The sequence below is a fragment of the Melanerpes formicivorus genome, unplaced genomic scaffold (assembly GCF_026170545.1).
Source record: "Melanerpes formicivorus ecotype bairdi unplaced genomic scaffold, bMelFor1.0.p_v2 SCAF_19, whole genome shotgun sequence".
Lineage (NCBI taxonomy): Eukaryota > Metazoa > Chordata > Aves > Piciformes > Picidae > Melanerpes > Melanerpes formicivorus.
The window spans coordinates 4,193,791-4,217,758 of NW_027142371.1; the positions used below are offsets into that span (position 1 = coordinate 4,193,791).

The 23,968-nt window shown below is 54.8% G+C and overlaps 2 protein-coding genes across 4 annotated transcripts in view; one reads left to right on the forward strand and one right to left on the reverse strand.

Moving 5' to 3' along the window:
* The window catches only part of ZHX3 (zinc fingers and homeoboxes 3), a 66,970-nt gene extending 62,372 nt beyond the window's left edge, over positions 1 to 4,598 (reverse strand). The window contains exon 1 of the mRNA XM_068149838.1: positions 4,450 to 4,598. The gene's annotated coding sequence lies outside the window, so the exon portion shown is untranslated. The remainder of the gene's footprint in view (positions 1 to 4,449) is intronic.
* A 6,225-nt stretch (positions 4,599 to 10,823) lies between these two features.
* Positions 10,824 to 23,761, forward strand: LPIN3 (lipin 3). Of its 3 annotated transcripts, none has more exons than XM_068149843.1 (21): positions 10,824 to 10,907; positions 11,735 to 11,783; positions 13,557 to 13,757; positions 14,892 to 14,987; positions 15,747 to 15,979; positions 16,208 to 16,315; positions 16,743 to 16,863; positions 17,029 to 17,455; positions 18,242 to 18,341; positions 18,463 to 18,623; positions 18,704 to 18,797; positions 19,001 to 19,070; positions 19,646 to 19,738; positions 20,163 to 20,221; positions 20,481 to 20,610; positions 20,856 to 21,004; positions 21,170 to 21,256; positions 22,305 to 22,457; positions 22,736 to 22,847; positions 22,947 to 23,050; positions 23,177 to 23,761. In XM_068149843.1, exons 3-21 carry the CDS (start codon positions 13,566 to 13,568, stop codon positions 23,319 to 23,321), a joined length of 2,634 nt encoding a protein of 877 aa, XP_068005944.1. In that variant the 5' UTR covers positions 10,824 to 10,907; positions 11,735 to 11,783; positions 13,557 to 13,565; the 3' UTR covers positions 23,322 to 23,761. The 3 variants fall into 3 exon arrangements, with proteins under 3 accessions (XP_068005944.1, XP_068005942.1, XP_068005943.1); XM_068149841.1 differs by having other exon boundaries at positions 10,825 to 10,907; positions 20,160 to 20,221; XM_068149842.1 differs by lacking the exon at positions 11,735 to 11,783 and having other exon boundaries at positions 10,834 to 10,907; positions 20,160 to 20,221.
* The last annotated feature ends 207 nt before the right edge of the window (positions 23,762 to 23,968 follow it).

Sequence of the window (23,968 nt, forward strand, 5' to 3'; positions counted from 1 at the left end):
TTCTTGACACAGCCCACTCAAAGCATCTCTGTATTAAAGAAAAAGAGCCTGAAGCTCTTCCCTCTTGAGCAGCCCAGGGAAACCCAACCATCAACCTGAATTTTGTGAGCACTGCTGGGCAGGAGCCATATGGAAACTTTTGCAGCCTTAACACCAGGTTATTTTAGTTCATTTTTCTTCCCCAAATAATTGCTACAAGGCATGGGGGGCTTTGCTGGGGGCAGTGAGGGCCATTCTTGCCTTCAGTAGGAGGAACATCACAAAAGCCATTGTTGGTGGAGTCACCATCACTGGAGGAGTTCAGGAAGAGACTTGACGGGGCGCTTGGTGCTATGGTTTAGTTGATTAGATGGTGTTGGATGATAGGTTGGACTCTATGATCTCAAAGGTCTCTTTCAATCTGGTTTATTCTATTCTACAATGGAACACACAGTATGGAAGGGACATTCTCCAAGTTTTCTATTCCTGAAAACAAAAATAAAGTAGGACTAGGGGGCAATGTGCACACAGATAAAAAGGGAGTTCAGGCACACATCACCCTGTCACACAGAAAAAGGAGAAGGCAGATTGATACACTGCCCTTCTTAAAAAGAGGGGAGGAAAGAGAAGCCACAAAGCCTTTCAAAAGCACCAGAACATCCTCCTCACAGAGATGAGCCACGGCTGCATCTGGTGACAGCCCAACCACTTCGCCTCTGCTCTTGTGCCGTGTGTCATCACCAGCGCCTCTCACTCCACTGCAGTCCTCATCCAACCAAGGCTTCTCCAGTCACTTCACTTCATGCAAACTCACTCCATTTACATTTCAAGCCTTGTTATTTAGAACACTTGTCCAGAAAACAAAAAGAAAAGAAAAAAAGGAAAAAAGAGAGGAAAAACAAACAAACAAAGAAGAGAAGCATGAGCTTCCCCCCCCCCCCCCCCGTTAAATTAAAAACATCACCCTCTCCTACTCCATAAAGCAGAACAGCCATCACAGCTGCAAGAGGGAGAGATGCTGCAGACCTTCACCACAAAGACCTGATATCAAACACCAGCAAGGAGGAGCCTCTCCAAATCAGCCTTCGTAGCAGGAGAAGACTCATTGCATCTGGAAAAGGTGCCTAAGTCACAAACATAATAATGACCCAGCTGCTATTTAGCTAATGCAAAGAGAGAGGCAGATTCAGAGTCTGCATGGGACTGACCACCCTTAAGACAAGCAGGCTGAGGAGAGCCTGGACCTGACTCTAGGGTACTGCTTTGCAAACAGATTCCCTATTTCAGAGCCACGCCAGCTCCCGAGGGTGGCAATAGCTCAGATTAACTGTGAACAAACCAGGGACCTCTCCACTGGATGAATCTTACTGGTGCTGCTTCTCCATGCAAATCAAGTGGAAAAGACAGAAAGAGGAAAAAACAAAACACCAGGAGATGATGAGCAAGGGACCTGCTGTAGCAAAGGTGGTGGCAATGTGCCAGTCCTCATGGGATTGCTTGCACAAGCTGGGGTCTGAGCAGGACCATAGAACAGTGGGGAGATGTCTGTTCCCATCTTCTGCCTTTTGCTTGTCCAGACTTCCACAGATATTCCATGATTTGTTCCCACTCTCAACACTTTCTGGGGAGGGGTCTAAGGCCCTGTGTTGGGCAGTGAGCAGGCAGCCTAGTCCTCAGAGGGAATAAACACCAGCAAGGTTTCCAGGGCTCATCACCCCCCAGGGTATGATCCTGTGTTGGGAAATAGCAAGAGATGCACCTACGCAACAGCCTTGCATAGAGCAGCAGCTCCTTGTGCCCTGTAACCCAGAGGAGGCTCCTGGGGGACCCAGCCAGGGCCATGCCCTGCAGAGGATGCTGCCTCCACATCTATCCCACCACACAAACAGGGAGAAGCTTGGCGAGAGGTGGGTGCAGAACCCCCATGGCCCTGGGTTGCACTGGATCAACTCCAGGAGCTACGAGGCGAGCTGCTCTTACGCAGTAACACCATAGTAACCGAGGAGGGTGAGAAAGCTGGCACACACTGGGGCACCACAGTGTGGAAGGGGAGGAAAAGGAGGTCTAGATAAAAGGAAAACCTTCCTGCAGAACAAGGGGACACACTTGTGTGAAGGAGAACCAGAGCCACACTGCTGTTTGCATGTCCACCCCACTGACAACCCAGGTGGTTCTTGCTACCAGCCTAGCTCACCTGCTCCAGGCTTCCCCACTCCAGGCTGCCAGCACTGCCTGCATCCATCCTTGCACCTCTTCACCAAAAGCCAGCAGCCCCCATGGGGCTGGTCCTGTGTGGCTTTACAACAAGGATTTTATTGATAGAGCTGTGGCCCTGCCAGTCACTTTGGGGCTTCAGGTTACTTCAGCTTTCTCACTGTAGCAAGAACTGTGGAGGCCGATCCCTGTCAGAAAAGCCCAGGTAAAACCCCAACCCATCTAGAATATAATTAGCACAAGGCTGTATCTGAAGCAAGCCACCATCCAGCAGCCTTCTCTCTCCCACCCCCAAAGGTGGGTCAGGGTTCCAAAACTGTGTGGGCATCTGTGTGCTGCCAAGTTGCTGGGATGAACTCAGAGAAAACAATAAACAGACTGGAACAGTCTGCTCCTCTTTCTCAGCTACCCATCTCGAGCTGTAAAACACATCAAGGTCACAGCCCCAACCTAGTTAATGCAAGTTATCAGTCAATTGCTGTTTTCTTCTACAGGAAATAAAATGCTTCTGATCTTCAGGCTCCCTTCTTTTATTTATTTTCCCCTCCTCTTTTAAAGAGAAATGAGTTTAGAATAAGCTGCTCCAGCTAATTAAGTAAACTTCTCGCTTCCTACGCGTGGAGAATCGTTCCTCAGAACACCAGGATCCTCAGCTGGGGACTGCAGCTGGAGGAGGTGGTCAGGGAGATGAGCAGCAAAGGCCTCCCTGTCAAGCCAGAGCCACCCTGGGGGAGGAGAAAGCCACAACCGGGCAGAGTCTGCTCCCTCAGAGTAGCAGAAACAGGGAAACTCAGTGCAAGGGGACTTGTATTTGGGCTTTGTACTCTGGGTGAGCCCAACAAGACATCACCCTACATCATCCATCTTTTCTCCAACACATACCTCTCCCCCAAAACCTTCCCAGCTCAAGGGAAAATCCTTATTGCCCGAGTTTTGAGGAAGCCCTTAACCAGGGGATAGAGTTTGAAGCCCCAGGCATGAGCTGTGTAGTCACTTCTCAGACACACCAGCCACCCAAGGAAATGTGATGCCCGAGGAGGGCATGCCTGCTCTCCATCTTGGACTTGCACACTCCTTACCAAACCATCTCCACTCCTAAAACCTGCTGCTCAGAGCAGAGAGGCTTCAGTCTGCTGGCAGCTAGCCACATGCCTGGCTGCCACGGCAGGAGCCCTGACTGAAGGCTGGCATGGCCCAGGCAGGACTTTACCCCGAGGGTGAGAGGTTAAACCACAGACCCCAGCCAGGCAAGGAAAGCACAGATGGAAACGTGGACGGAGCAACCCTGGGTTTATCCCCAGCTGCCACACAGGTTTCCTACACAGCCTTGAGCATACCACTTTGCATCAGCTCAGTTTGGTTTCCTACCCAAGTGAAAGAGGAGAAGCCATCTCCTTGCATCCCAGTTTGTCCAAGGCCAGGTACATTAAACTCAGCATCGTTCAAACACCAGGAAGCACAAAAATCCCAGCCGTGACTAACCCTCCTAATCCCCACCTGCAACACGAATGGGGCTGGCCACCCCTCAGCTCTCTCAGCAAGCGGCCAGCAAGGGCTGGGAAAGAGGGACTCTGCTTCCTCTGAAGATCCAGAATAAGGGCAAAAGAAAAACCAAAACAGACTGCCCCTAGGGAGAGGCAGCCGGGGACAGGGTAGCCCCACGCAGCCCCCGCTCATCCCGAAGGAGCCCCACAAAGTCGGGTCCCCGCTTATCCTCACAGAGACCCTGGCTATCTCCACGGAGCCTCACAAAGTGGGGTTCCCGGTTATTTCCACGAAACCCCACGAAGTCTGGTCCCCGGTTATCCCCACAGAGCTCCACGAAGCAGGGTCCCCGGTCAACCCTACGGAGCCCGGTGGCGTGCAGCCCCACGGTGCCCCGAGCAGCCCCGCGGAGCCCGGCAGAGCTCCCGCAGAGCTCCCGCAGCGGCCGGGCAGCAGCTTTTTAATTGAATTTCTTTTAATCACCATTGGAAAGGCTGCCCAGCCCAGCTCGGCACTGGGCAGCGCCGGCTCCCCGCCCCGCGGCAGGGCTAGGCGGACTGGGGCGGCAGCGGAGTTGTCGGAAACAACACGACGGGAACAGAAACACGACACGCGTGTCCCGATCGCCGGGTGGGCGCCCGGCAAGGCAAGAGGCGTTTGGGAACAACTCGCTCCCGGCCCCACGGGACAAGGGGGGACCGCGGCGGCGCAACGAGGCGAAGGACGCGGGAACTAGCTCCCCTAACGCCGCTCCTGTCCCTCGGCACTCACCCGCGGCAGGTCCCCGGCTCAACTCGGCGCAGTCCAGCAGAGGCAGAGGCCCCGGCCCCGGCGGCGAGCGCGGGGCGGGCGGCACCGAGGCCAAGCATCAGCAGGGGGGAGCGCAGGGCGGGCGGGCGCGACACACACCGGCATTAGCCGGGCTCCATCGCCAGGGGCGGGACCGGCGGGTGACGTCACCGCAGAGCGAACGGGGCGGGGCGCGCGCCTGCGCGTGGGTGAGGTGGTGGCGCGCGTGGGGCGGCGGGCGCTGGGCAGCGGGGAGGGCAGGCGGGAGGGCAGGCGGGAGGGCAGGCTGCGCCGCATCACGGGGCCACGGGCGCGGGGCAGGGCGGCTAGCGCTTACGCCGGGAGTGTTCCCCGGGGGTCAGCAGCGGTGTGCCCTGGAGCGGGTATCAGGCACCCGAGTGTTCGTGGGCTCTGTGTCCCGGCCGTTTGACGGGTGTGCACATCGGACATGGGGAGGAGCGTGGCGTGGGCATGTGGCAGGCGCCGAGGGCAGTGGATGCCATGTGCATGCCAGGGCGCTGCTCCTCTAGCCATGTTCCATCTCTGTCACAACCTTCAGGTGCCCCAGCTCAGCCCCTTGCCCCATTCAAAGCAAAGCGGGTGACTGCTGCCAGCTGCAAGAGATGAACCAGCTTGGGTCAGAGGATGGAGTGGCCGATTGCCCTGCTGGTTGGCATGCTGGGCTCTCCTCTGGGGCTGTGAGAAGGACGATGGGTCAGGCATGTGCCACCACTGACTTCCCAGGGCTGGAGAGATGCTCTTGGCATGACCAAGCTGCAGCCCAGGGGCTTTGAGAACAGCATGCCCAGGGCAGGCTGGGGATTGAGCAGAGCACCAGCTATTTGTTAAATAAAGTGTGGCACGGAAACATGGGCTGCCCTGAAATGAGACACAGCTTTGGACAAAAGAGGAAAGGAGGATTTTCCAGCTGCCTAAATGTGCACATCATCCCACTATGCCTGGAGTCAGAGCTGGTGGTCAGACTTTGCTCATGGCTAGGTTGGTAAAAAGGTGATGTCACTTATCTAACGATGTTGGCTTTGGACTACGGGTCCTGGTGGGATTATTGGCAGCTTGGACAGAAATGCTGAGGGCTCTTTGTGCCTCACAGGTCCAGAGGCTTCATTTTAGGACTGTTTATTTCCTGGGGCTGTCAGCTCTCCCAGTTTTAGAGAGTGGCTGGATTTCTCTCCACACCCTGGCTCTTGGAGCCACACGACTGTGTGGGAATTGCAACGTTGTGGTTTTTCATTTTGAAGTCATCTCGAAGCTTTTGTGTTTACAGCACGAATGTGAACTTCTGACAGGTCAGAAACTAGGAGCCAAACCAGCAGAGCGTGTTTATAAGCCAGTACAGATGGTTTTCAACCAGTCCTGTGGCTGCAGTTCAGTTTTTCCAGTGCTTGTGACTGGCGACAGGATGGTATTTTCTCCTCTCCAGGCAAAATGGCTCACCCACCCACTCCAGCACATGCCAGGCCAGGCTGACCTGATAGTTTTGGGAATGAGAAAGAAAGGCTAACACCACTGTTTTCCTGGTGTATTCCTGGCTCCACGGACAGCACTCAGAGCAGATGGAGCTCCAAGAATTGCCCCATCTGTGAGGGAGCTTGACACCTGAACCTTGCTCCCAGTGGCCCTCACAGGATGGGAATTTCACAGGATCCAGCTGTGCTGACTTGGTGGTTTTGCCTTTCCTCTCATCCTCTTTTGCTGAATCACCCTTTTCACAAGCCTCTGGAGCCCTTTCACAAGCCTCTGGAGCTCTTTGTTGATTTGGAGAAGGAAATGGGAGCCCTTGCCCAGGCAGCTGAGAGGGACAGGAAGCTCTGCCAGCCTTCCCCGTTCTCCCCTAGCTCTTAAAAGGCTGCTCCCCTCTGCTTGCATAACTTGAAAGCTCTTTCACATCCCAGACTCTGGAGGGTCGCAGTGAAGGGATATCACTCAGGGATAACAGCCCCTCCAGCAGCAGGGAGCTGCCTGGCACAGGGACCTTGGACCTGCTGGGCAGGTTTACAGCTGTCAGCCCCACATCTGGGTCACCCAGCCACATGAACTCATTGGCTCTGGACACCTCACCTGGCATTTGGTGCGTGCAGCATCCTGCTCAGTGGTTGTAAGGGGTGCTCAGCATTCAGGAAAAGGCATATTTGCTTTTTGTATCACAGCCTTGGATTTTGCTGGCATCTCAGGAAACCCTCAAGCATAATGGGGGGTACTCATGAGGTTAAAGGACAGGGCAGACACAGGGAGAAGTGGCCCAGGCTAGTGGCCATCAGGAGATCATGGCTTACAGCAGCAAAGTCCCAGAGCATTATTCCAACATGGGAAAGGGGGGAGGAAAATGAAAGTCCCTGGCTCAGGGGTGGGAAGAGGATTTGGATGTTGCAGTAAGGGGCCTGGCAAGGTGGGCTCCTAGCAGTCAAATGGTGCCAGTGTCCCTGGCTACTAGCTGAGCCCTGTGGCTGGAAGGCTTGCTCCCATTCCATCTCCAGCCTTATTCATCTGAACAGCAAATAAGACCCTTTCTGTCCACAGAGTTCCTGTCCCATTTGCAAGAGATTCTTTCTCCTCTTCAGCTTCCTTGATGAGCTGAACTGTGTTAGGTCTCAGCCAGCATGGAGATACATGCACTGGCCAGAATCCTGGGTCTCTCCTGCCGCCAGATTGTCCACCTTTCCTCCAGACACTTCACCCCAGGCCCACAAAGAAGCAGGAAGCAAGAGGGAGATCCAAGGAGAAGTGCCCGAAGGGGCTGCTTGGATGCTCAAAGATGAGCTTATCGGGGGAAATCCCAGACGCATAATGTGGTGACTGAGGGAGGAGGCAAGGCCCCCAACAACCCAAACCTTCAAGGAGGCTGTGGCCTGGTGCGTTGTCAGCAGCTGTCAAAACACAAAGAGGGGGAAAAACAAGCCTGTCTATGACAGGACTCATCCCCTCTCCCACCCTGTGACTGAAAACACAACTTGTTTGTCTGGGACAGAGGAAAATTTAGGCGTCCCCTGGGCAGAGAGTGCCTGGGGTGCTCTCAGCTGCCAAGTGGATGGATGGATGGAGGTTTTCTGGAGAGGCACTGGAAGTTCTGGGATCATGGTTTCCAGCACTGCTGGCTGGCAGAGGCACAGCTTGGCCTGCAAAGCAACACCGAGGGGCCAGAGCACGGCCAGCCTTGTGGCTACCCGGTGCGGGATGAAGGCTGCAATTCGAGCCGGCTGGGAAGCGTCAGGGATGCAGGACCAAAGCTGCCAAGATGGGCGTGGGTGTGAGCCTTTTGGAATGCAAGGAGCTGAAAATGCTGCATCTCAGCTGGCTAATGAAAAAAAAGCAAGCTCTCTTGGTTTGCAAAGGCTCATTGCAAACATCTGTGGGTTGGGGAGATCCCAAAAGGGGGAAGAAACCTCTCCTGGTCGGCACAGCTCCTGGGGGCAGGATGCAGAGGGAACTTGAGGTGCTCAGGATCATAAGCCCACAGTGGATTTGCAGGGCTCATGTCCCAAAAAGAAGGAAGGGGGAGCAAGAGGGGGTATGGAAAGCAGCTGTCAGGAACCAAGAGTAATTGCATGGCTTTGCAAAAAAACCTTGCTCTGGCAATTAAAGTGTGTTAAGCTTTTTGGAGGGAAACAAGAGATAAGTAAAATGTCCCAGTGCTGCATGACAGGGTGGCATGGAGGGACATCACCAACTGTGGCCATGGCACAGCTGGGCATCTGCTGCAGGGGTGCTGGGGGATGACCAAATCCCAGCATGTCAGGAGCTGGGTGTAAAGGACAGTGGGGAAAATCAGGAGCTTTGGAGGGAAATGATGGGGGAAGCTGCTTCTGCTTGCTTGTGTGTACAGAGGATGGAGGATTGGAGCCAGGGAAAGGCTGAGCTGCTCATGCTGGCTTCACTTGTCTTCTCTATCCTCATATGAGGATGCATCCAACTTCCTAAGGAAGAAATAGTGTCCTCTGTGCCATTTTGTGACCAGGTGTCTGCAGCACAGATCTGTCCATCCTTTTGTGTTTCAGCCCTAGGGTTTGTGTTCCAGCCCCAGGGTTTTCAGGGTGTAAACCTCTGCCCTGCCATTCCAGTGGCATCAACAAGCACTAGTCTTAGATGCCATGACAAGGATGAAGCACTTGAGCTGTCACATCCCAGGGTGTCCAGCCTGAGGTTACAACAGGTTCCTTCCCTGCTGGTGGCCTGGCCATGGGCTGCAGGGTCTGGTGGCAGCCACCAGCCCTGGGCTCCCCATGAGCCCCACTGGGGCCAACAGCCAATGCTGTGTAGTGCCAGCCCACCCTCCTCGGGGACCACAGCATTGCCTGGCCACCCACAATAGCTGCTTTCAGTCCAATTCCACTGAAGGGTAGAGCTCTCAGAAATGCTGAGCTGCTAGAAAACATGCTGCCTTCCTTAGCTGGTTTGTCACAGCCCTTAGAGAAGTTCCATATTGGGTCTGGGACCTTGTGTCCAGGCTGTGCTTGGCATTGTAGGGTCACAGGGGGGATCTCTGCCCCTCTGCTAACAACCTTGCAGTAGTGCAGAGCTCAGGAACTGAGGCACAGAGAGGCAAGAGGGCTTGCCTGGAAATGAGCCATGGCATTTCTGCAGATACACCCATCAGCTGTGACCAACTGGGGTGGTTTGGACACCTCTTCTAAAGGACTAAAGAGGCCCTAAGCAGCCATCCTTCAGCTTTGGTGCTTCTCTGCTCTCACAGATAAACATCAGCTCCAAAAGCAATGAGAAGAGCCCTGTGTGCCCACCAGCAGAAAAGCCTTCATCCTCAAAGTGCCACCAGCTCTTGTGCAGACCAGGAGCCACCACCACTCAATCCATGTCACTCCAAAACTTCAGCATGGAGGGTGCTGGGGAATCCCCTGCACAGCATGTCAGGTGGTCATGGAGCAGAGCCCACATCAGCCACATCTCTGCCCTTGGGGAACTGCAGTCTGGTGGGAGCCAATGCACTTTAGTGGGGGCACAGACACATCCCTCCCACCCCCCACACCCCCCTTCCATTTCTCACTTGAGCCCACCTGGCTATTCCTGCACCACTTCCCCATGGCTGTCAGGTTCATTGAGATCTGGAGAGCCTCCATCTTCTGCACTTTGTCTATGTTTCTTTCAGCTCAAGCTCTCTTTTCTCATCCCACTGGGGATAACACAGGGCAGAGACACCCCTGGGGCCTGGCCACCCACCTGCTCCCTCCCTTCCCTCTGAGCTTTGGTGGTGCCTCTGTAAAATGAAAATGATGCTTAATGCTTCTTTGTGTCCCAAAGCTTTCCTAAGGCTGGAGGTGGGACACACACACACAGAAAAAAACAACCCAAACCCCCAAACAAACAAACCCCACCCCAAACAGAAAGCCCCAGTGATGGGGGTGAAGAAGTGGAACTGGGGTGCAGGATACCCATACTCTGGGACTTTGTGGGGCAGGGAGGTCTGGAGGCTGGGAGAAGGGGAGGGAAAGCCATCACAGAAAGCAACCTCCCTGTGGGACAGGTTTGCAGAGCCCTCAGAGTGCACCTGGGAGTGCTGAGGGTGGGTGCTGTGGGCAGGGCAAGCTCCCTGTGCTGTATGGCATGGCAGCCTCGGGGATTTTGCAACAGGATGGGTGATATTCATCATGTCTTGGCCAGATTCAGTCTCCCCTGGGGTCCCAAGAGCTGGGGCCTTATGCAGTTTGATCCCTGTGAGGTTAAATGCTGGAGCATCTGGTTTGGAAAATGAAAGAGGGCTGCTGGAAGTGAAACTGGACCCTGAGAGCAGCAGGGAGCAGGAACTTGCAGCTATGAACAAGAGCAGAGGGAATGGGCTGGGCTGGGATCTGGAGAGCCCTGGGGAGAGGGGAGGAGGTTGCATAGGATTCAAGAGGGCAAAGACCTTGTGCAAGCTGTGGTATGGGGAACAGGTCTTGGCTCTTGCTGGTGTCAAGGAGGAACAGGGTAACCCAGTGGCCATGGCTTGCTCCAGCTTAGCCAGCACTGCACCTCGGGGTGAGCACTTAGCCTGGCCCAGCTCCAGAACCACCGTGGTTTCATTCACCTCCTTTCTAAAACCCCAGCCAGGGGCTCACCAAAGCTGGAGCTGCCTTTGGAAAGTGCAGCTTGGTGCTCAGGCTGCAGCAGGATGGTGGGTTGGGGAAGGAGGAAGGGTGTCCATCAATGCTGAAGCAAAGTGTTGCAATAGGAGCAGTGAGCTGGTTGTGATGGGACACAGCTGTTCCATGCAGATGTCAGCTGCCTGCCCAGATCCCACCTCCCAGCAGCACCCATAGGCTCTTTGGGAGCAGGGTGTGGGGCTGAGCAGGGCACTCCCCTTGCTCAGGTGAGAGGAAGGAAGCAACAGGGAGAGGAGGAGCTGAGAGTCGGGAGTGTGACTGTGGGCAGCTCCTGGGCTGCTTGCCCCAAAGCTGAGGAGGTGCTGAGGACCAGCAGCTGCTTCCTAGGTAACGTAGAAGGTCCTGAGCAGTCTGTGGTGTGTGCTGCACGGGGGATGTGGATGTGTGGGGTGGGAAGGGTGTGCTGCTCATGAGGTGGCCTAGCTTGCAGCTACCTAGAGCAGAGCAGGCTGGTGTTGGCAAAATGCTTGCCTTGTTTTGGGGGAGCTCTTAGCTGGGGAGGTGAGAGTGAGCTGTGCTCCTCCATGGGCAAGGGTTGTCCCCTTGGTCCCATGTTGAGGCCACGTGCTGCTGCTGTTTCTGGGGCTGAGGAGCAGGGATGCTCTGCTCCTTTGAGGGATTTATTTGTTGCATGTGACTTAGTGTACTTGGGGTGGTTTCAAAAGCTTTTGTCTTGCCCAGCCTCCCTGATAATCTCTCTCCAGAGTGTAACTCATTTGTCATCTCCCCAGTGTGCCTGCTCTGTCTGTGGTAGGGCTGAGGGTTGTGGGGAGAAGTCTGTGCCTCTCCTCTCTTTTGCCTGCCTGTCTTCAGCTGTCCTGGGTGAAACCCAGAGGGAATTAAACTCCCTGAGTTGAAAACTGCATCAGAACCATCCTCTTCCCAGTGCCCCAAGCTCTGAGGCTGTGTCCCCAAGGGGCAGCTGCCCAGTGAGGCAATGGGACAGCAAGTACCACGGGGAGAACAGTGGCTCTGCAGAAGGGATGAGGTGCTCAGGAGCATGTTTTGCTGGGTGCTGCAGGTCTGTGTTATGCCCAGGCACCCTGCATTCTCCTTGAAGGTGCTTCTCCTGAGAACTTTTTCCAAGGCTCCACATCAAGCCCTGTGGGTTGTGCCTGTTTATTTGCTCAGGCTTTTCTTTATGCACTTTTCAGGTCTTTCTCATCATACATCTCAGCCAGGAGCCCATCAGCACTGCCCTGGGTGAGTTTGGGACTGCCCCGTTTTTCCTGCTGTCCAAAATCCCCCTCTCTGCAGCCAGCAGCTCTCTCCTGTTTGCTGCCAGAGCCTGCAGCACAGCAGGGAAGGCATCTGGAGAGCTGCCCAGCCAGCAGCCATGCCCAGGAAAGCTGGGCTCAGCAGGTTGGTAGGTGGCCCTGTGACCCTACCCCTGCTCACAGCTGAGCTGATGGAGGCACAGAAGCTTCGGGAGCTAGCTGGTGCTTCCCTGCCACCCCCCTGGGGGAGGATCTGGGCTTTGGGCTTTTTCCCAGTGGGGGAGACTGGATATGGAGCTGGGATATCATCTCATTCAAGCCACCTTCCAGGAGAAATGTCTGAGAGCAGGACGGGGCTGAGCTGGTGCAAAACAGATCAGAGAGGCTGGGTGGCTGCTGGGGCAGAGGGCTCCTCAGCTGGCACCTGTTTATCCTCATCCCTTTGGGTAAGGAATCAGCTCTCATGTGCTGCCCCTTGGGTGGGCAGGCACTGGGGGCTGTGTTAAAATCCTAAGGGACACTGTGACATCAACTGATTGTGCTGCTGGCACCAGGGGCTTCCTCTAGTTCATCTGGGATCCTTCTGAAGTGATCATCCTAGGCCCTTACCCTTTCCTTGGGGTGAGGTAGGGTGCAGAGCTGGCAACACAGGAAGCTGGGCTCAACCTCTGTTGTTCCCAGCCCCTGGATTGATGTGCTGACATCAAGATCATTGTCTTGCTGAAGCTACTGTCCTGCTCCTGCCAAGCCTTGAGCAAGGAGGCTCCTCTGGCCCAGGGGCTGGAAGCTTCACCTCAATGTAGATCTACAGGAAAAGACTCCAGGGATTTTGATGCATTGACCAAGAGGCCACAGGAAGAGGCCTTGCAAGAGAGCCATTTAGAGCCTGCATTCCACCTTCTGTGGCTGGAGGCATGGCTGTGCTGCCAGTCCCAGCATGGCTCACATCAACCTCTAGCTTTTCAGCCATGCCTCTGCTCCAGCACAGCAGAGAGGAATTGTGCTTTAGGAGCGGGTGGCTAGAGGATGTAAGTGGGTGAGAGGGTGAGCAGGCAGCAGGCAAGGCTTTCCTTCCACGTGGCCTTGCTAATGAAAGCCAGGAGCCATGCAGCCTTGGAGTGCAGCAGTGCCTGTGAAAGCAGCACTGCAGAGCTGGCCCAGTGTCCTGCAGGCAGCACAGCCTCTTTGCTGGCATTTCCTGGGAAGATGGATGATGGCAGCAGGGGCTGAGGTGTGGAGAGCTCTGGCTTTTACAAGAGCCATGCCTGGCAGATTTGGCAGTGCCCAGGTGGGATGTCTTCTCCAAGTTGGAAACACTAGGTTTGGATTCTGTTCCAAGTGGGCATGTGGTGTAGGCAGCAGCTCCTCAAACCTCCCACCTCTCTGCCCTAACGTTGTTTGGGTTCCTGGGCAGTGCAGGGCAGAAGGTCCTTGCTGACAGTTTGATTGCAAGGGTAAGATTTTTCCCTCCCTAGGGGCAAATGCCATGGTGCATCCCAGCGGCCAAGGCTGGTCTCCTCCATGTGGGATGCAGTAGTGCTCTGGCTCCTGGCCTGTTTTCTGCTGCTCACAGAGGCCCTGGGTGATAGTCTTCAAGATCCTTCATGTGTTTGGCTCAGTCTCCCTAGAGGTTTGCATGTCCCTGTGATGGGGCTGTGTTCACAGCCGAGAAATGACTCTCCTGGAGTAAACTCAGCTTGCGTTTAGCTGCTGGAGCCCTCTCGCCCCACCCCAGTCTCTGCCTGTCTCTCGCTTGCAGTCTCAGACGATGAACTACGTGGGGCAGCTGGCTGAGACCGTCTTTGTCACCGTGAAGGAGCTGTACCGGGGCCTGAACCCCGCCACGCTGACAGGCTGCATCGATGTGGTGGTGGTGAGGCAGCCCGATGGCTCCTTCCGCTGCTCCCCGTTCCACGTGCGCTTCGGGAAGCTGGGGGTGCTGCGCTCCGGGGAGAAGGTGGTGAGTGACCTGCTGGATGGTGAGCTGTGGTGGAGACAGTCTTGACAGTGAGTCTGGGGAGTCACTGGAACAGGTTGCCCAGGGGCTTGTAGGTGCCCCTTCCCTGGAGGTGTGTGGTGGGTTAACACAGGGGGGAGGGCTTGCGAGTGCTCTGCCCTCCCTGCAGGGTGTTTTCCCCCTGGGAAAGTGAGTCTGTTCCATTCCCCCCTCCCTGCCCAGCTAGAGTATAAAAAGCAGGGCATTGCAGCCATTAGCCTTCTTTTTGGCTCCTGCCTCTCCTGGATGAGAGCTACTGCAGCTGCTTTCCTGCTCCTCTGCCACATGGTCAGGCCTGATCCTTCTCCCTGCTGCCTCCACACCTCTTCAGAGAGAGACTGGTTCTCTATTCTTCTTCTCCCTGCTCCCATCCATCCTTGTTCCTTGCTCTTGTGAACCTTGCCTGTTATTGTTTTATATATATATATTTTAAAGAAAACTCTTTACCTCTCTACTTCCAAGCTGATTCCAAATTATTGTTTGGTGGATTTTGCTCCTTCCTTCTCTTTTTCCTCTCTGTTGGGAGGGAGGAGGGGGGAGCAGGGGAGAGATTCTCAGCCTTGCCCAAATCTTAATTCCCAGTTAAGGCTTAAACCACCACAAGGTGCTCAAAGCCAGGTTGGATGAAGCCTTGAGCAACCTGGACTGGTGGGAGGTGTCCCTGCCTGTGGCAGGGGGGTTGGAACTGGATGATCTTTAAGGAGTCTTCCAACCCAAACTGTTTGATGGATCTGTGATGCCTAGCCCAGGATGATGCTTACTCTCTGGTGTCTCCAGATCTGGGATCTTCAGCAGATCTTCAACAATCTCTGGCTTAATCCTGGGTCTGGAGACACTAGAGAGGTGGATTATGAAAGGACTTTGAGGGGGAATGGGAGCCTTGCCAGTTTTTGGAGGGGATGCCTCCAAATGGAACTCCTCCTCTTCCAGGGAGGATTGTACTTCTGAGCAAAACTGGGAGAGGTCCCTTGCCTCAAAGGCTGAGTGGCCATCAGCACTCTGAACAACCCCAATGCATCTCCTCCTTTGGGAAGTGCCTTTCTGTGTGCTGCTGGGTGAATGGGCTCAGAGGGCTGAGCTGCTTCTGCCACTTGCCAGGTTGACATTGAAATCAACGGGGAGCCTGTGGACCTGCACATGAAGCTGGGTGACAATGGAGAGGCCTTCTTCATCCAGGAGTCAGATGAGAAAGAGGTTGGTGATGACAAGGTGCTGTTGGGCTGTGTCTTCCTGTGACCACCTGAAAGTGCATGCTTGAGGTGGAAGGACTGGGGTTGGACTGCTCTTCTTCCCCAGCATGGCTCCATTATCCCCTCTGATGTTTTGTGTGTCCAGAAAGGTTCCTACTTGAAGGACCTTGTGAACAATGTGGAGGATCTGAACACTGGAGCATCCTGAGGGACCATTAGACCAAATATGTGCATCCCAGACTGTCCTCCATCAATGGCTGTGGCTGCTGGCCAGCCAGGCAGATATCTTGGAACTTGGCCCCTTGGGGCATCTTGTGACAGGGATGAGAGAGAGCCAGATGCTGTGGCACACTGCCTGCTCCACTGGGAAGCAGGATGAGAGTAGCTGTGGGTTCCAGCAATCTTGGCAGCTCTCTCCCAGGCTGTCTTGTGGGCGCTGCTAGCTTGAGCTGGGTTTGAGAGCAGGGAGAGGGCTCTAGAGCTGAATCCTTTTTGAAGTCTTTGTAATTCTGGTCTCATGGTGCCATCTCCTGTCTGCCTCTCCTTGCCTTTAGCTTGTAGCTGGGTAGATCTGCTTCCTTTCCATTCACTTGTATGGACAAAACCTTTACTCTTGGGCCTAGACACAAAGCCACCCCCAAGATGAGGGCTCAGTGGTGTTAGTTGTGCTGATGGCTTATGTTGCATGGACAAGAGCTGTGAGCTGCCAGGCTGGGAAGGAGGGTGCTGGAGCTGATGGGATCTTCCCCTCCTTGTTTTGCAGGTCAGCATCTCCTCCTGCCTCTGCACATCCCCCATCCCCATGGAGCAGAGCCCAGAGGATGCTGCTCAGTCATCTTGGGGGCAGGAGATCTCCAGTGCTGAAGCCACCCTGCCCAAGAGGCGGCACCGGAGGAAGCCCAAGCGGCAGGAGGTGCCAGGCTCTGAGTTAGAAGGCTGTGAGGAGACCCAGAGTGAGGTGTCCATGGAGGAGCTGTGCAAGCTGCCAGCTCCCAGGTGAGCTGCTTGGTCTGGGCAGGGACATGCAGCGGCTCAAGCCTGTAGGTTTGCTTGGTGATGCCCAGCAGTATTGAAATGAGGGGTGGGGAGGGTAGTCTTTCAAGTTGGAGCTCAGCCTCCTGTGGACTAGAAAGCCAGTGGCAATAAAGTGGGCTACCACTGGCTTTCCAGGTGAGGAGGCTGGTGCTTGAGAGTAATATAACTGAGCTCTTTGCTCATCTGCAGTGATTCATTGTATTTCTCCTTCACTGAGCTGCCTGAAGAAGAAACCAGGTCACTGCAGTCCCCAGAGGTGCACCCTTACTCTGATGGGGAGCTGGGATCCATGGACAGGTAACAGACAAAGCCAGGGTCATCTGCTCATCTTTGGTGAGAGCAGGGGATATGCCTGTGGCTGGGAAGGTGGTAAGCAAGAGGGGTTTGGGGTGACAGGAGAGGAGGTCTTTCCTGTCCTGATATGGTGTGGCTGGAGGAAAGCTCAGAGCCCATGAGGGATGCTTCTGGCCATGGTCACAGATGTAAGAAGGCTCTGCTCAGGGTTTTCCTGCCTATGCTGCTGAGCTGCTTCTGGACAACCAGTGGCACAGAACTTTGCTTCCTGTAGGTCCTGCTCATTTGTAAGTGGGTAGTCTTGTGGGACAGAACTGACTCCATGGGAAACCAACCTTACAGGGTTCTTGGCCCTAAGTGTCCTTTCAGTGATAGGAAAGCATGGGTCTGTAGAGCAGGTGAGGTCCCATATTGCCTTCTGTTTTTGCAGCCCCACCTTGAGTCATCCCTCTTCTCCCAGAAGTGACTCTGAGCTGGAGATCAGACCACTGGAGAATCTTGCTCTAGGAGCTGAATCCCACATGCAGTGGACCTGGGGAAAGCTCCCTCAGGTGAGTCTCTACCCTTGCTCCTCTACCAGCTGATGGGGGGGGTGTGTGTCTGAAAAGCCTACAGAAAGTGAAGGATGCTGTGGCCAGGCAGCCTCAGGGTAGTTGTCCTCTTCTGCCTGATGCTTTGAGTAACATCTTCAAACCTCTTCTTCTGCTTTCCTTGAGGTGAATAAATCTGAACAAGTTGAACCAGCAAAGTCCACAAAGACCATTGCTACTGCAGCAGCCAGTGCCTCTGCAACATCAGCCCCAGTGTGTGAGGCAAGCCATCTTGTTGCCACCTCTGAAGGGCTGGGAGGAGGTCCAAGCCCAGCAGAATTTCAGGACATGCCTTGTTCTTCCCCTGTGTTTGTTGTTAAGCCAACACCCACACCTCAGGATGGGAATGGCCTCTCTGGACTGAAGGACATCCCCAGTCCTGTGGGGGCAGAGAGCTTGTTGGAGGCCTCCTCAACCTTACAGAAGAGGCAGGAGGGAGATGGGACTGTTGTGCCAGAGGTTCAGCCAGATGTGGAGCCAGAGGGAGCTGCTGCTCTGAAGCAGGTGGGCTCAGAGGGCCTTGAGTCACAGCTGGAAAGCCAGAGGAGGCAAGGTGAGTGGTGACAGGTGCTGCTGGAAGAGGTCTTTGAGCCTGCTGATGTATCTAACTTGGGTGGTTCACTCAGTGTAACTCCTTCCTGCCTGCCTTGGCTCAGCAAGGTGTGACATGTTTGCTTGTGCTAAAAGCTCCTCTTCAAGAGGTATTCTTCACACTTCCTCCTCTCAGTGACCTCCTAGCCCCCCAGGAAAACATGCTTGCTTTGTTTCCTGAAGGCCCATCCTTAGATGTCTCTACTTTTGCTTGCTTAGAAGATTTCTCAGCAGTGTAAACCATCCCTTAAGTGGGGGTGTCTGGCAGTGCCTGACTTGTGTCTTCTTCCCAAGCATGCCAAGTCAAGTGAACAAAGCATGCTTAAGCCTCCCTTGATGGTGTGTTTAAGGACTTCTGTGTTGTCACCTGTCCTAAGCAACCTTGTCCTTCTAGGCAGCACAAGTTCAGAACACAACTGTCTCCCTGAAGAGGAGATGCTGGGGATTCCTCACTGTACAGAGAGGTAGCTCATAACAAACTGTTACCTTGCATGGTGCTCATTTCAAACACCACCTTCAGATTGTCATAGCAGAACACAGGCAGGACTCTGGCTTGTCATTTGGGTCCTCTTGGCAAGTGGTCTCATGCCAGTGCAGCTGTCTTGAGGCACTTCTGCTACTGTTGATTTAAATCAGCTTTTCAGGTAGGAAAAGAGATGCCCTCTTCATGTGACAGGATGATGCTCAGTAGACACTGAGATGGTTGGAGTGGTGATTCCAGCTTTCTCCTTTCTGTCTGTGCATTGAGGATCTACCAAAAGAAGTCTTCATTTGAGTCCCAGTGATGTTTACCTGGAAGACCTCTCCAAACTGGATGAGGAGCAGGTGGCTCTCTATTCCTCCAGGAGGTATGGGTTGCCCCAGCCAGCCAGGCTCAGAGCTTCTTGAGCCATTTCTGTTACAGCAAAGGAGGGAGGTATGTCTGGAGTTGTTGCCTGATGTTGCCACTGCTGCTTCTCTTGCTGGTAGTGACACAGAGCAGAGCTCACAGTCTGTGGCAGACCCCAGCAATCCTCAGCTGCCGTCTGACACTCCTGCTGAGACCCCCATGGACTCTCATCCTGACTCAATGCCTACCATTGCTCTGTCACTGTGTGGAGGCCTCGGTGGCAGCAGGCAGATCTCTCGTGGTAGGTTGAGGGGAGGGGGATCTGCTGTCCTGAAATCCATTCCATACCCCAGTGGTATGACATGATCTCTCTCTCACCAGAGAAGTTCATGGAGCACATGGTCTCCTACCAGCAGTTTGCTGAGAATCCAGGACTCATTGATGACCCAAACCTGGTGATATTGATCAACAAGGAGTGAGTGGCATGTACTTTCTGCTGCTTCATCCCCAGGCAGCTGGTGGGCACCTTTGTCCCAGCAGAAACACTCCTGTGGGAGTGTGATTCCATCCTAGACTATACCTGAACTGCAGCAGTTGTGGCCATGCTGCAGGATGGTGATCTAGAAACAGCCCTGCCTCCAAGAGTGATGATATTCCCATCCTTCTTGCTCCTTCCAGGTACTACAACTGGGCAGTGGCTGCTCCCATGATCCTGTCCCTGCAGGCTTTCCAGAAGAACCTTCCTCAGGTCAGTGACACAACATATTTATTGGCCATACTTCTTGGTGGGGCTTGAAGGCTGCAGAAGACCAAGTTCCCCATCTGGGGGTTTGCAGGCAGTCTGGGGCAGAGCTGAGCATCACTCCAGCCCACAAACCCTGAGGTCTGTCCTTTCCCCCAGAGAGACCTTAGGGTGGCTTTGGAATACCTGGGTACCACTGATGCTTAGAAAGCAGAAGTTTCCTTGTTGAAAAGCTCCTGTTCGGAAGGTTGTGTCTAGGCAAGGCTGGCCAGAGCCATGGGGCCTGGCAGTCTGGAGGATTTTGGACTGCAGAAACCTACTCCAAGGCTCTGCAGACTTTTCTGGGGTTACAGAATAAGGCATCTAGATCATCCTTTTTCTAGCTACAAGAAGGAAACTATTCATTGTACCCTTCCTCCCCCCAGAAAAGCCCATCTCACCTCACAGTGTAGCAGGAGTCATCTCCTGTGAATAACCTTGCAAAGGAAATCCAGCCTGGACAAGGGTCTCCTCAGCCTGTTGGCAGCTGAGCTTCCCTGGGCTGAGGATAGACCTCATCCCATGTGCTGTCACACTCACAGAGCTCCATTGACCAACTGGTGAAGGAGAAGATGCCCAAGAAAGGCAGCAGGTGGTGGTTCTCCTGGAGGAGGAGAGAATTTCCAGTGGAGGAGGTATGTTTGCAGCAGTGGCCCCAGGGGACAGGAGTCGTTCTGGTGGTTGGCAGGGGTGGGGATAGGAGAGCAGCAGGGTCTTGGGGACGACCTAGGGCTGAGTATGAGGGCAGCATTTTGGCATGGTGACTTATGAAGGTTGCTGCCATCCCCTCAGGTCTGAGCAGCAGAACACATAGCGATAGAATAGTGTGGCTCTTGTTACGGTGAGACCTCTTGCCACATCCTCCTTGTGCCACAGCCCAGGCATTGCCTGTGCTTGCTGCTCTCCCCTCCCCACTGCAGCACCAGGCTGTGGTGGTTCTTCCATGGGGCAGTGCCTTTGTGAAGGCAGGGGAGGCATCGTGCAAGTAGCAATAAAGCACAGCAGCTCCTGCCCTTGGCACTGAGGTGCTCTAGTGTCATCTCTCCCTGCCTGCAGCAGCATTCAAGGCCAGGAATAGCCAGCATGGAGACACTGCAGCCCAGCTCTGCTCAGCAGAGGTGAGTACCTCCCTCCCAGGCTGCCTTTAGGAGTCTCTGCATGCTTCTGACCTCCTCTTAACTGGCCAGTTGTTCCCCAGCCACCCCAGGGTATCAGCAGAGAGCTCTCTTAAGGCTCTGGCTCCCCAAGCCAAGCTGCTGCGTGACTGCTTCCTGGTGGGTGGGGTGTCCTGGGTTGCCCCCAGGTGTGCTATAGTGCTGAAGGGGAAAGCCATGGCCTGCAGAGTAAAGTCAGTGTACTCTTCCCTTCTTTGATTAGGCAGGAGGAAGAGAAGTCATCCAGTGATGATGAGCCTCTGCAGCCTGGGGACATGCTGGAGGGGGCTGCCCCTGCCCACTGCTCCCGGCCCACCTACAGGAAATCCCTGCGGCTCTCCTCTGAGCAGATCGTGCGTGCTTCCTCCTCCTCCTCCTCCTCCACTGCCTGGGGGGACTCCCCCCCTCCCTTACACAGGGCTTTCTGTACTTCTGACTTCTTGCTTTCATAAGGCAGCAAGTATTTAGCCCTGGGTGGCCACCCTGTAGAGGTGTTCGGTGTCTGGTCCGGTCAGATGGCAGCCTGGCCTCCAGCAAGCCTTGGCCTGGTGTGACTGTGCTGGCACCACCACTGGCTTTTTGTTCTCCTCTGCCACAGGAAAGGCTGAGTCTGCAGGAAGGCCCCAACGAGGTGGCATTCAGTGTGACAACTCAGTACCAGGGCACGTGTCGCTGCGAGGCCACCATCTACCTGTGGAACTGGGATGACAGAGTGGTGATCTCAGACATCGATGGCACCATCACCAGGCAAGAACCTCTCTCCCACACCACATCCTTGCTCCCCTGCAGCAGGGAAAATGTCCTTTTCAAGGCTTGCAGAGGCAGTCAGGAGGGACCACAAGGCCCTTCATGGTTGAAGGGGATGCCTACCAGGTTGAATCAGCCTAACCTGATCTCTCTCTTTCCTTGTAGGTCGGATGCACTTGGGCACATCTTGCCGCATCTGGGGAAAGACTGGACTCATCAGGGCATTGTAAAGCTCTTCCACAAAATCCACCTGTAGGTATTAGATCAAGTGATGTCAAGGGGAGGTAGGAGAATGATGGAGGGGCAGAGTGGGAGCCAGAATCAGGGTTCTTTAGTCACTGATGCTGGCCGAAACAGCCTCACTTCCTGCCTTGGATGGTTGGTGCTTGCTGTGCTGTCTGGGTGGTGATGTGGGGTGAAAGCAGGGGCCTGCCCTGGGAAGGGTGAATGTTGGTGGAGGTTTTGCTGAGCACTGAAGGAGATAAGATCACACAGGACCACAGCTATGGGGCCTCAGGCACAGCCTGACAACTTTGGGTCTCTGTGCAGTGGTGGCATGAAGGTTCACTCCTCATTTGGGTGCCAGTTGCCTTTATGGGTGCCCAGTTACACTTCCCATGTCTCCAGGGTGCTGTGATGTCCTCGGGGCCACCATCCCACTCCAGGCTACCATAGCTGTCCCCAGGACAGCCAACGTGCCTCGGGGTGGGATGTTGTCCCTGCACCAGCTGGAGCCTGGCAGCAGGTCCCAGTGAAGCCCGGCATTGAGCTCCATGTGCCTGTCCCCTGTGGCCACTAAGAGGCACTGTGGGCCCGTGAATGGTTTGTCCCAGCCCCTGGGTGGAGAAATAGAGGCTCCCACTCTACAGCATCTAGTGGTGCAGGACTGGGACTACCCTGGCTGACATCTCAGCTTCTCCTGTCACCTATCCTGCACCCTGCCCTTCTGCCAGCTGTGCTGGCTGCCTGGGGGTCTGCAGTCATCCCCAAGATGAAGGTCCTGGCCCAGGGGTCCCATCTGGGTGCCCAGATACTAAGCAAAGGGCACTTGGCAGCCAGGATGGGTGTGCAGCTGCTGGGAAGGGCCTGGAGGGTGGTATGGGGTCCCTCTCCAGCACTGCTCCTCATCAGTGAGGTGAGGGGGATCTGTCCTGCCATCTGGCTTGCTGAAGGGGTGAACAGGGTTTGAGCTTAGGCCAGGTGCCCAATTTCATCCTCTTTCTCCTCCTCCTCCTTCTCCCTACCTCAGAGTAGGAGTGGGAGGACACCAGCTCAGAAGACTTCCTTATGCTCTCTCTAGGAATGGCTACAAGTTCCTCTACTGCTCTGCCAGAGCAATTGGCATGGCACACATCACCAAGGGCTACCTCAAATGGGTCAATGAGCAAGGCTGTTGCCTCCCCAGGGGCCCCATCCTGCTTGCCCCCAGCAGCCTCTTCTCTGCCTTCCACAGGTACCACAATCTCTCCTCCTCCCCAGCCCTGCACCTCCTGTGTCCCTGGGGGTGGTCAGTGAGGGATGTCACAGCTTCAAACTGCTTCTGGCCTCCTTGGTGCAGGATGCCTTTCACAGGAGGCAACAGAGAAGCAGCCTGCCCTCCCTGGAGCTTCACAGGGAAGCTCCTGATACACAAAACCTCTCTTGCCCCTCAAACCACTCCTCTGAGCCCCATAGCCCTGGCCCCCTGGTGCCCCTCTGACCTCTGCTCTGTGCACACATCTTGTGCTGAAGGGAGGTGATTGAGAAGAAGCCAGAGGTGTTCAAGATTGCCTGCTTGATGGACATCCAGAACCTGTTTGCCACAAGCCTGCCCTTCCACGCAGCCTTCGGGAACAGAGCCAGTGTGAGTGAGTGGAGCTCCTGGGGTGGAGGGAGGGCTCGGGCTGAGGTGGAGGCACTGCCTTCCTGCAGCTCTCACACCTTGGTGGCCTGCCTTGGGCAGGATGTCTATGCCTACAAGCAGGTGGGCCTGCCAGAGAGCCGCATATTCACCGTCAACCCCAAGGGAGAGCTGATCCAGGAGCTCACCAAGAACCACAAGTCAACGTAAGCGACCTGCTGGTTCCTCAGCACCTTTGGGTATCTGCCTTTAACCCAGAGAAGCACCTCATGGGGTAGAAAAGCAAACCAAGCCCCAGTGACCCCAGTGCCACTTCTTCCCTGCCCTTGCAGGTACGAGCGGCTGTCGGAGCTGGTGGAGCTCATCTTCCCTCCCCTGGGCCAGGGGGGGAACATGGCCCTGCTGTGGCCAGAGTACAGCCACTTCACCTACTGGAGAGCTCCACTGCCTGCTCTTGACTTGGAGGCCCTTCCCTGACCCCGTTACCTGTGGAGACCTGATTTGGGGCTCTCCTGTGCATCTTCTGCCAGGGCTGGATGCTTCAGCTGCAGTTCCTCCTGTTTGCTGCTCAGCCATTTGGCACTTCTGTTACAGGTCACTTTCTGCACTAGAAACGCCCATTTTGGGGGTGGTGGTGTCAAAGTGGGGTAAGAGGGAGCTCCCACTCTACAAAAACTCCATTTACTAAATGAACAACCAACTGGTAGGAGCATCCTATTCATGTTCTCAACACCTTTGAAGCCTGGCTGCCTTTTAAAGGTAGGGGTGAGTCACTGTTATTTATTGATGAGCCTCTGGCATAGTTACCACTACCTCCAGTATGAGCAGTGTTACCAGACAGTCCAGCTACCTGCAGTTTGATTTTGGGTGGGTGGAAGCTATTGGGCTTTTGAGTGTCAGAGCAATAATTAATAAACAAATACCTTCATCCAGGCTGCCTCTTGTCTGCTGTAGCCCTGTGCATGGGAGTGGGAAGTGTTAAAGTGTCCCCTGGCAAATGTGGTTGGGTTTATCCTGATGAAGTGGCCTGTCCAGAGGGGTCTGATCTTGCTGGAAACAGGGGCAGGATCTCCAGTTTTCTAGGCCTGTGGAGCAGCTGCACCAGAAAGGATTTGATTTTGCCT

Bases quoted from the DNA above. Each gene is read 5' to 3' on its own strand.
- LPIN3 (XM_068149841.1), top strand. From the start codon at position 13,566: ATGAACTACGTGGGGCAGCTGGCTGAGACCGTCTTTGTCACCGTGAAG. The intron at 13,758-14,891 runs GTGAGTGACCTG...GCCACTTGCCAG, and splicing joins TGCGCTCCGGGGAGAAGGTG to GTTGACATTGAAATCAACGG. The intron at 17,456-18,241 runs GTGAGTGGTGAC...CTGTGCATTGAG, and splicing joins GGAAAGCCAGAGGAGGCAAG to GATCTACCAAAAGAAGTCTT.